Raw genomic sequence first — 12,164 nt, forward strand, 5'->3', positions numbered from 1 at the left:
AAACTTTAACCGACATAAAGCAACTGGACCTGACAAGGTTTCGACAAGATTCTAGAAAGAGAAGGCACCTTCAATATCTCCAGCCCGAACTTTCCTATTCCAAGCCTCATTAGAGCAGGGTCTGACTCCAGACGACTGGAAAGAAGCATTCGTAAGCCGATTGTTCAAGAAAGGCGACAAAAGCAAAGCCTCGAACTACAGGCCAGAGTCACTGACATCAATTTACTGCAAAGTCATGGAGCACATCATCCATAGTCACCTGATGCAGTTCTTCGAAAGTAACAACGTCCTATATGAAAGACAACATGACTTCAGAAAAAAGAGATCATGCGAGAGCAAACTTATAATCACACTCCAGGATCTAGCAGCCGATCTTTGCAACAAACAGATAAGTGCCTTGCAGCGAAGCTTCATCACTATGGTGTCGGGGCAAGACCCTCGAATCGATAACAGCTCTTTAGATGGAAGAAAGCAACATCTTGTGCTAGAAGGCCAGCAATCTTCATCAGCCTCCTTCATTTCAGGCGTACTCCAATGAACGGTCATGGGTCCTTGCTGTTCTTCATCTAAATCAATGATCAGGATGCATCACTGCTACTAGCAGATCTAGACCGGCTACAACGATGGCAAAAAGACTGACAAATGGAGTTCAATCCTGACAAATATGAAGTCATTCGAATCAGCAACAAGACACCGATCGTCCCAGTCATATACACCATCCTGGTAAAAAACTGACGATGATATCCAAGGCCAAATATTTTGGAGTCACCATAGATAGCAACTAATCATGGGACAGCTACGTTGACTCTGTTACAAAGAAGGCAAACAACACCATAGCGTCTCTTTGTAGAAATTTGCCTACATGCCCCGAACAGGTAAGGGCTATAAATCTTTTGTACGCCCACAGCTGGAGTATGCGTCGACCGTTTGGGACCCACCTACCAAACCAATCATTGCCAAACTTGAAGCAACACAGCAAAGGGCAGCAAGGCTTAATATTGATGATTATCGAAAGACCAGTAGTGTCTCCACCATGCTTCAACGTTTGTGATGGGAAGAGCTTTAAGCTCGACGCCAACAAGAAAAAGCTGTTATGAGGTACCGGATTGTACACAAGCTAGTTGACATCGCAGCAGCACAATACCTCAAAAAAGGCTTCTACACTAGAGGACATTTATGCCAGATTTTTCGTCCCCTTCACCAGAGTCAACGGTTACAAAGACTCCTTGTTCCCATCAGGAATCCGCCTGTAGAACTCCTGACTAGCTACCCTAGTCAACGCCATTTCCATCGATGCTTTCAGAGCAGAGTTTGGCATGGTCATTGCGTACTTAAGACACACGCTGTGTGAGTTTAGAGTATTAATGTATTACTTAAGACGCACACTGTGTGTATTTAGAGTTTAGATTCAGTACTAAGACGCACACTGTGTGTATTTAGAGTTTAGATTCAGTACTAAGACGCACACTGTGTATATTTACAGTTTTCATTACCTAAGACGCACATTATGTGTATTTAGAGTTTAGAGTATTAATGTATTACTTAAGACACACGCTGTGTGAGTTTAGAGTATTAATGTATTACTTAAGACGCACACTGTGTGTATTTAGAGTTTAGATTCAGTACTAAGACGCGCACTGTGGTATTTACAGTATTCATTACTTAAGACGCACATTATGTGTATTTAGAGTTTAGAGTATTAATGTATTAGTTAAGACACACGCTGTGTGTATTTAGAGTTTTCATTCAATACTAAGACGCACACTGTGTGTATTTAGAGTTTAGAGTTGACCTGTTTTAGCTGCACTTGGACCATGTACCACATTTACATAGTTCACCATGTGCGATTATGTTCCAGACAAACCCAGCACATTATTGAAAGAAGAAGAAAACGCTCTAAGTGTATGACTTTTTCATATATGTTCATTTGTTACAAAGTGTAGGCACTATGGCAAAGGCAATCCAAATCGGTACGTGCTGTCTTCAAAACAAAAGATCATCCCTTTTAAAAGAGGTCAGGCTCAAGTATGAGTTCTCGAGCTTTCAATATTAACTTTGTGATACCTGTAAATTTAATATAAGCATTATAGAGTTTGTGGTTGGCTTCAGCCTACAGTACACACATTTGTATCGTGACGTCTGCCGATAAGAGACTTAGTATTGGCATCACAGGAATCATTTAACAGATAATATGCATTGAGTATTATGGCGTGATGAATAAAGTTTTCAAATGTGTATTTCACCAGGCTTAAAAGTTCGTATTTATACCAAATTGTGTGGACTCTACAGTTATTATCAGCTAATGACACGCCTTGTCCTGTTGGACATTAAGATTTATTTACTTTTTTAAGTTTACATATAAATGAGTTCATATTGGTATTTCTTACAAGTGGATGTTAAATGGACTTTAGTTTGTCGACGTAACAGATGATTGGTTTCGAAAGGTCTCCTAGCTCGATAAACTAAAATAAAATAAAATAAAGCTCAACAATTTCATCCATCGGTGCTGATTATGGTAATGAAGGAATAATCATGACAACTTTGGTCAAAATGTTATAAACTGATGATTTTGCACAAAAATTACTTTAACTGGTGGGGAGGATGTTGACGGATCGAAAACAAAACAAACTCTACGTTTTGTTTACAGAAGTTTATATTTTCAGAGTCTTTTTAGTTAATCCGATTGTTTATGAGATGGTATACTGATACTGGGCATACTGTTATTGGGTATACTGATATTGGGTATACTGATATTGGACATACTGATATTGGGTATACTGATATTGGGCATACTGATATTGGGTATACTGATATTGGGCATATTAATATTGGGTATACTGATAGTGGACATACTGATATTGGGTATACTGATATTGTGTATACTGATATTGGGCATACTGATACTGGGCATACTAATATTGGGTATCCTGATATTGGGCATACTGATATTGGGTATACTGATATTAGGCATACTGATATTGGGCAAATTAGTCTTCGAAATGTTCATAAGCGACTATTAATCCCTCCTAAATCAAAGAATAATTGGAAGAAAGATAAGAAAACTAAGCAGAATAAGTACAGCACTTGTGGTGGAAAATTTCTGGAATTGTACGAGACAACAGTTAACATAAAAATGGAGTTTTCCAAAATAAACAGTTCATTAAAGTATGTTACTCGATTTTCATCTGCTGACTTTAGGTCTTTTCCTTGTTAGTAAATACCGTATTACCGATAGAATACTGAATGATTCCGCTTAAATAAATATTTCTTGTAAACGTAAAAGACGATTGCAAAAGAGATGGACCCCTTCCTATAATCTGCAATTGTTGCTATTTATGGTGTTCATTTTCTCTTGTTTAGACCTTGTTCTTTATCTGTGTTTTTCTTCTCCGTGCCCACATATAAAAATTATTTATTGTTCTTTATGTGTCACTTTTAGTGCATGTTTGAGGATGACGTTGATTTATGTTCAAACGTTCAGTAACTTTGTTATTTCCTCTAAATATTATCGGACTTTTTTATTTGGACACGTTATCTATGGAATGGTTGAGAAGTTCCATGTGCTTGCGGGCCACTTTTAGGCATATGTCAGCAGTGGCATTGCTAGCAGTTTTCGTCACTATATACAGCGCGTTGTTGTTAAATTGCTTTACATATTAGTTTGAGATGCGTTTAAATGAAACACGTGCGAGTCCAAATCCGCACGATTATTCTTCTCAATCACCACTCAGATCGATCGTGGGGAAACATTACCGGTCTCTGGTGACCTCCAGGAACATATTCCGAAACTAAACGCACAAATGGTCATCAGAATACCAAGTCCAATGAAACCCTGAGCGGCAAAATCTAAGAAACGAAATCAGTATGTTACAGTTGTCCAGGGTCACATCGTCGTACGTGACAATATTATTAAGGTCCGGGTCAAGGTCGTGAACGGTGGAAGGTTCATCAATCGTAGAAAAGAAAAGGCTGGCTGACGAATCATGATATTTATGATACGCAAGCGCGTCCGCGATTTCCCTGAGTACATTGTAACACAGATGATCATTTTCAAATACTGTAATCACGTACACCGACCCCAGATTGATCATCACGTGATTAGATTAAGCAACAGTTGAGCTTTCACGTGTTCTGCAGGACCAGTTATTAATGCGCGACTGTGAGTTCGGCAACGAGTTCATCTACAAACATCTTGCGTGAATCGAATGCGAATGAGTCAGCAAAATTTATCTTGATCACTTTCATTGACGACATCGACAAGAATTCATTTTACCCGGACATTGTTTATAAGTTTGAAGAAGTCCTTTTCAAATTCGCCCGTGGCGGTGGCTGGCAGATCCTTATGCATCAGAATATAATAAGCCATCCATGCGAGTTGGTGGAATAGTAGCACTTCGTAGCATACTCATCCTCAACCGCATATAGAACTGCAGTTTTCATGCATGGACCACATAGAATCAGAATCAGCTTGGTGCGTTCCGAAATCGTTTACAACCCTACACTGGTACGAGTACAACTACTCAATTGGCACCAACAACGCTTCTGGGGCCAGTGGATAACTGAGGTCGATTTGGAATAAATACTCGACGTCACTATTACCGTCGTAGTCGCATATATTTTGTTTTATCACCATACAGGATCTATTCACAGAAATTCGCCTACGGGCATCATTTGTATCATTAACCTCTGTACCCACTGTTTCCATCAAGATACATGATGTGACTCATTGAGAGGATGGGGTCGCATCCGTCCATCTGTGGGTTGTTTACGCGAGCACAATGGTGACTCACCATAGAAATTCCGACTCAGATATCAAGTTCGAAGGACAAAGTTTGATCAATGTTGGTAAGCAGTTAAAACCCGGCACAGACTTTCGACAACAGTGAATCACTTGCCTTTCCCGGTGATCAGAAGTAATAAGCTCCGTAGATCTTCTACACGCGCATGGTTGTATCACGGAACGCCTCAGAGACATGTGTGCATATTGTACAGATCGTGATAGTCACCGAGATTCCGACAACTGAACACGGATAAGACTTTCTTCACGTGCCCGTAGTCGTCGGCTAAAATAGCTTCTGGGGACACGGACGAATGGAAGGCCTCACATACTTGTGCGGATAGTTCCTTTGCGGGTGGGCAATCTGAACTTGTCAGGTTCATCAGGGAAAGCGCCACCGAATCGACGAGTAATTGTAAAACGATCGATTTGTTGAGGAGCTTGTCCAGGCTGAAATTCAGAAACTGCAGCGAATCAATGAATTACAGATAACCCAGCCAAAACGTCTTGTATGCTTCTGTGGTTTTAGGAAAGACGCTTATTTGTGTATCAGATACCGTTGCGACTCGTTGAATGCTTAAGTGACCATACTGCCCACGTAAGTTATAAAGCACAACTGGAATTTCCATCAACTGTCCGCGTTCCATCTGGAACCGCCAGTGATGTGGCAATAATTGCGAAGTTTTCATCGTTGGAGATGAAAGCTCCTTCACGGATCCAGCAATGTGTCGCCGGTAGAATCTATGTATGACATCGCGAGTCATAAAATTTTTCGCGGGAGAGAAAACATGTCAACTCGGTTGGGGGCGCTAGCACCCAAGGTGCAATATTAGAATGGTGGATCAGTGCTCTGTCTCATCGGAAAAAAAGCATAAGAAAAAAAACAACAGTCAAAATACTACTTGTAACTGGTGGCCCAGAGTGAATAGCGACACCGGGCACCATCTGGAAATTCCTTTCTGGTGAATCATGCAGTGGTCAGTTATGGTCATCCTCCAGCTGTGAAGGCATATGGCAAGAGAAGTGAATATAACACAGGGCCTCAGCACAGGTGTGGTAGGAACTGAAGGCCAACCGCTGGATCCAGACTTGTCTCCAGGCATCTTCATTGTCTTGCCAATGGATTCATACAGGCCTAAACGAGAGAGTGTGGGCGACTCTGCGCAGATTTCCTTTGATTAAATCACCTCACTCACAAGACATGACATTACTCCCAATCCCGCACCAGACTTTTCTCCAGGCGACGAATTGTTGGACTCAATCGGTGGCAAATGATTTTCGAAAAACATTTTCTTGTCGCTGATATACTCGTGCGGATAGTTCCTTTGCGGGTGGACAGTTTGAACTTGTCAGGTTTTTCAGGGGAAGTGTCACTGTATCGACGAGTGATTGTAAAACGATGGATTGTTGACGAGCTTGTCCAGGCTGAAATTGAGAAAATGCAGCGAATTGATGAACTATAGATAACCCAACCAAAACGTCATGTATGCTTATGTGGTTTTGGGAAAGACACATATTTATGTATCAAATACTGGTGCGAGTCGTTGTCTGCGCAAGTGACCATCCTACACACGCGGGTTATAAAGCGAAAAATTAGCGACTGTAGATTTAATCAACTGACAGCGGTTCATCTGGAAGCGCCAGTGATGTGGAAGTAATTGCCAAGTTTTCATCGTTGGAGCTGAAAGCTCCTTCTCAATCAAGCTGTGTGTCCCACTAAAACCTAACTTATGTCATCGCGGGTCATAATCATGTTCGTGGGAGAGAAAACAAGCCAACTGGGCTGGGGACGCTAGCACCTGAGGTTCGATATTAGAATGGCGGATCATTGCTCCGTCGCGTCGGAAAACAGTTTTAAACAAAAACAATAGTCAAGGATACTACCTGTAACTGGTGGCCCAGAATGATTAGATACACCTGGCTCCCTATGGAAAGTCCGTTCTGTTAGATTAGGCAGTGGTCAGATATGTTCATGAAGGTAGATGGCAAGAGATGTGAATATAACACAGGGCATCAGCACAGGTTCAGAAGAAACTGAAGGCCAACCGCTGCATCCGGACTTGTCTCCAGGCGTCTCGACATTGTTTTGCCACTGGATTCATACAGGCCTAAACGAGAGAGTGTGGGCGACTCTGCGCAGATTTCCTTTGCTTAAATCACCTCACGCGCTAGACATGACATTACTCTCATTCTCGTATCAGATATTATCAAGTCTTGTGATGATGTTGGAACAGATAATCAGACGGTGTGGATAATATGGTAGCAGTAGCTACAGTGGAGCTCTGCAACCTCGTACGTGACCGAGTAGTTCTTTAGGATCACAGGACAGGAGGAAGTGTTTAGTAAAGATACTTTAAACGTTACCTCCTTCACATCACCCTGGTCAGCTCTCAGGGATCCACTGAAGTGGTCGAAAACATATGAGGACAAAGGTCACGCATTTCACCATTGGTACCTGGGACGTACGCACGCTAACGGGCAGTACATCAGAAAACAGAGAAAGAGGAACACTCTAATTGGTAAAGAACTCCCCAGATTCAGCATCAAGACAGCAGCCCTGCGTGAAACCTGCAGAGCAGAGGAAAGACAACTCACCGAAGCCGGAGCCGCGTAATCCTTGTCCTGGAGTGACCAAAGTATAGAAAAGCAATATGAACCAGGTGTTGGCTTTGCCATCGAATTACAGGTAGTTAGCATGCTTACAAATCTCCCAAAGGGCATTAATGACAGATTAATGCAAATAAGAATCTCACTGTCTAGCAGAAAGACATGGAACTATCATAAGTACCTATACACCCCCTATTGACCAAACCACACGCATTATGTAGACCTGAGTCTCCTTTTGCAAAAGTACCAAAAACAAACAAGCTTATCATTCGTGACTTCAGTGCTAGAGGTGGCACAGATCACCATCCATGACCAGGTGTCAAATTATACTTATAATAATATTAATTTATCTAGTTGCTTTTTAGACAATTTTGTTTACTTTTATCTGGATCGGAAATACCGATCAACTTGGTGCTGGATATTATGTTATTGCCTTCTGTGTCAACGCCTCTACGTATACGTATCCGGAGCACTTAAGAGATTACCATGGTTAGTCATCACGTTGGAGTGAGCACGGCTCCTCAACTGTCGACAACATTATTGGATTTTTCTCAACAGTATCAATGACATCTTTGGATTTTTCATTTTGTTTTTACACTTGCGTTAACGTCAACGACTTGAATTGTTCTTAGCTGACATTATGCAATGACTTTCCATCATTCTTATATTATTTACAGTGTTTTCTCCGTGCTCGCTCCAACGCGATCCCTAACCTGGTTAAATTATTAAGGGCCCCCGATGCGTATGTAAGATATTATACAGTGTGTGTGTGAGTGTGTGTGTGTGTGTGTGTGTGTGTGTGTGTGTGTGTTGGATTTTTAACGTAGCTTTAACAATTTTTCAGTCATATCGCTACGATGTCTGCAGTGTGGCAGTTTATAGTGATGTTTAGCACTGGGGCATCATGCCGAAGACATATAGCATGATGTCCCACCCAGTCACATTAATCTGACACCAGGCCGACTAGTCCTAACAATAACCTCTTAGTGCTGAGCGCCAAGCAAGGCAGCTGCTAGTAGCATTTTACAAGTCTTTTGTATGACTCAGCTGGGGTTCTAACCAGCGACGTCCCTCATCCGAGGCGTACACTCTAACCCAAATATAATACGGCTGTTTGGGATCTCTTTAACAAACCGATATGATGCATTCTAGATGAACTGCAATATGATCTTTTTTTTTTCTGTGACGGTACAAAAACACCATTATTTGGGAAATTTATATTCCTCACCAGACAACGAGCTAATAGATGCCGGCGAAACGCTTTCGTTGTCGAGTGAGGAACAAATAAGAATTTCTTGAACGGCGCTCATGCTAGTGACACAGTGTGATTTTAGAGGTAGGTTTGGAAATACCAACATATTTACACGACCATTTCAAGGAGTACACACTTTATTATACGATCATTTTGTACCAGAGGAAGGTAATATATTGCCGAGGCGACGTTTTATATATCAAAGCCATTGTTAATCGTCTGCTTAGTATTCTATCGTTTCCATTTGTTGTTGTCTCATTGTTTCAAAGTTTACTGGGACTTGGAAGTGATATATTTCCAAACATTTTGTTGCAGATATACAATGATACAGGTATAAAATGAAAATCTATTACTTTTCCATCTACATCTATTAGTTAAACACATGTTTGACATCCCATATCTTCAGACTTGCTTAAACCTATACGGTATTTCCGTTTTAGAAGTGAATTCAAAGAAAACATAAACTGATTGCAAAAAAATTAGTGTCATCTTTCTGGTTTCAAGTCCAATATATAGTGCACGGAGAGCTGAGGAAGCATATGAATATATACACATTTAGTGTTCGATTGAGTTAGGAAGGGAACAGTCAGCATAAATGCAGGCTACCGAAGAATCATTTATTTCAGGGCAAAGATTCAGACCGATCCCATTGATTCATTATATCTGAGAGTTCATTATGATATAGAATCATATAAACATCAATTTTCGATACAATTATAATTCCAGAGGATAATCGTGGAAAACCGATGGTGTCTTTAAAAACAGTATTGTGAGCATTTTACAGGCATGTTTACCATGTTATCTCAAAGAATTGAATTTAGCTCCGATCGAGTCGTTACCATTCTCTTCGACGTCTTGTCCTTGTCCGTCTTCTTTTTTTGTTTGACTTGTCTTAAAATTTGAATCCCTTCTTCAATTGGAGGTACAATGACAACCAACACAGTCGCTACCATATTCCATATTTGGAACACTGAAAGCCAGGCTTTAAACTGCTCGTAACTCAATACTTCAAAACTCAAAGCAACGGGAGGAAAAATTACCAGGAATATAATAATACTTAGGATGCTTGCTATTATGGCATACTTCTTCGCCCTCCGAAAGATTCTTGTCATCGTTTTTGTCGTGATGTGAACTGTGTCGGCATCAATCTCTTCTATTTCCTGTCGATAGAGGGCGCTGTAAGGATTCAGTGGATTGTCGATACTCATGGTCTTCTCCCACTCTTTATCAGCATCTTTCTTGCACTTTATTTTGTGTGTACAAAGGGACACAATCAAGCAAACTACTCCGCTAACTGCAATCCCAGCACAGAGTCCGACCAGTAAACTATATTCCCGTGCTGTATTAGTAAAGAAATCCCCCAGCCCACCTTCGTAGGTTGATCCAGTGGCCAAATTGCCTATGATTGTACACGCGAGTCCTATTAATCCACCTGAAAATATGAAAATAGTTGCAATACACCAAAAACACATCAAAGGATAACCAAACAAAGACTGAAATTCAGTCATACAACTGCAGACAAAAGGTGATGTAAATACATTACATTAAGGAAGCATTTTAATGCCAATGTGAACATTTGGAACGATAAAGGCTGCATTATGAATTTTAGAATATTTTAGTAAAGTTATAACTTTCAAAATTCTACTCAACGTGGCACCTTATAAAAGCATGTGGTAGTTAAATTATTCTCAATCAGATATTACATTTTTTGCATACAAGAGGACTGTTATTTCAAACGTCAGTCGTTATTGACTAGAACACAGAAAGTCTATCATATACGCAAATATCTGTACCTGAAATAACACCAGCGGAAGTTGCACGTGCCCATGCCATGGTGAGGAAAATAGATGGAAGAAAAGGGCTGAACATTGTTGATCCGACGTACAATCCCCAGTTCAAATTCACCCCTGTCTCAGAAATCAACAGTCCATATGGTACAATCAGAATCAACAACCAAATCATACACCAAGCCTTTTGTTTCATTAGAAGGTCCTCATAATGGCGGTATTTACCGTGGACCTCACAGGAATACTGAAGTGTAAGTGTCGCTTTGCCATGATCAAGTAACTCAATGTCTTCTATGCAGCTCATGCAGTTCTCAGATGTTGGGCATCTGCAAATTGGACCGCTTTCATCTGACACCTTTTCTTCGCCACACAAGGTGCAGCAGGTTGGGGATTTGGTTTTTCTGGAAGCAGCCGATAAAGTAATGTCATAAGCTATGAATAGCGTGCTAACAGAAATACACAGCAATATTATTCTGTACATGCAGAACTGTAACGAGAGAGAGAGTCTGTATGTGTCGTAGAGAACAAATAAAAGTAAAACGTTTTTGCAAGAGGCAGTATTGAGATGCGAGAAAATAGTCTTTTGAAAGAAGCAGAAGCTATCTAACCTATTAACTATTAAACTATGTAGTGCGAGAGGTCTCTTAAATTTAAAGTTCTTGAACGCTGCTCATATCACCATATTTTGTCATTCTTGTTCATCTTAAAGTATGCTCTCGTCCAATGGACTATGCAATAAGAAATTGTCTTGAGAATTTTATTTTGAAGCTTCCTTTCAGGATATTTCACGTGAATTTTTTTTAAGTACAAACAGAAAATAAAATATTTATGTTCATCCTCTTGGATTTTGCGTAGAAGGAAAAAAAAACCGGTGTGATTCGGTCGGTTCTGGAAAGGTCACTTGCAACTAAAATGTCCAGTCGTTTCATTGAAAATGCAACAATAGTTTAGAAAATCCAATATAATAGAAAATCCAATATAATCTGTGATGATTTTGTATGTTATTTCAAGGTTAGTGTTTAATATGAGGAAATTAGTCTTGGTGAATCAAAACTTATAATGTATGCACTGGATCTTATGAACAATGTAGAAGACTGAAGAAAATATAAGAGGAACCTAATTAGTGTAGTAAGACCTTGGAAAGCATAAAGGGGAACAATCCATGGTGAATACATTGTTTTGATAATGAAGCATCCGGGAAGCATTCAAATCTAATTATTTCAGAATCATAGAAATAATTACATAAATCAATTGTTCGGTGCAAATTTGTAACGAAAGCAATGCTGATAAATATGGCTATTCCCTTTTACAAGACAGGTGCATCAGTTTGAGACTTCTTTCATACAAATGCACCTACTACACACATTCACTGGTGGCATGATTACATAGCTTGGAATTTATTTGAAACTTCATTTGAATGCAAATAAAACTTGATTGCATAGATTGCATAATGCTTCGATTATCGTAGCTAAAATTATGAAGGAATAGTGTTCGATTTATCTATTCAAGATAACACAAATACTATTGACTAAATTTTGGCTCTGAATGTATCAAATTCTTGAATTCGCTGTCATCATTAATGTGAATATCTTCCGAAAATTGGAACTCAGCATACAAATGGATTTATGACACACTTTGTGATTCATAATACCAATGTTATGGCCACCAGTATCTGCGCAGATTGATATTTCCGGATGGGGCCAAGGCCACCAGTACCTGCGCAGATTGATATTTCTGGATG

The 12,164-nt window shown here is 40.0% G+C and overlaps 1 protein-coding gene across 3 annotated transcripts in view; it reads right to left on the bottom strand.

Annotated features, from left to right (window-relative positions):
- Positions 1–9,239: 9,239 nt before the first annotated feature.
- Positions 9,240–12,164, bottom strand: part of LOC149797429 (uncharacterized) — a 33,663-nt gene continuing 30,738 nt past the window's right edge. For all 3 annotated transcript variants that reach the window (XM_089962220.1, XM_089962219.1, XM_089962221.1), the window contains 2 exons: positions 10,430–10,824; positions 9,240–10,068 (listed from right to left, as the gene is read on the bottom strand). In XM_089962220.1, coding sequence (XP_089818346.1) covers positions 9,440–10,068; positions 10,430–10,824 — 1,024 coding nt within the window. In that variant the 3' untranslated portion in view covers positions 9,240–9,439. The remainder of the gene's footprint in view (positions 10,069–10,429; positions 10,825–12,164) is intronic.

The sequence above is a fragment of the Sinohyriopsis cumingii genome, chromosome 6, assembly GCF_028554795.1.
Source record: "Sinohyriopsis cumingii isolate HCF-2022 chromosome 6, ASM2855479v2, whole genome shotgun sequence".
NCBI lineage: Eukaryota > Metazoa > Mollusca > Bivalvia > Unionida > Unionidae > Sinohyriopsis > Sinohyriopsis cumingii.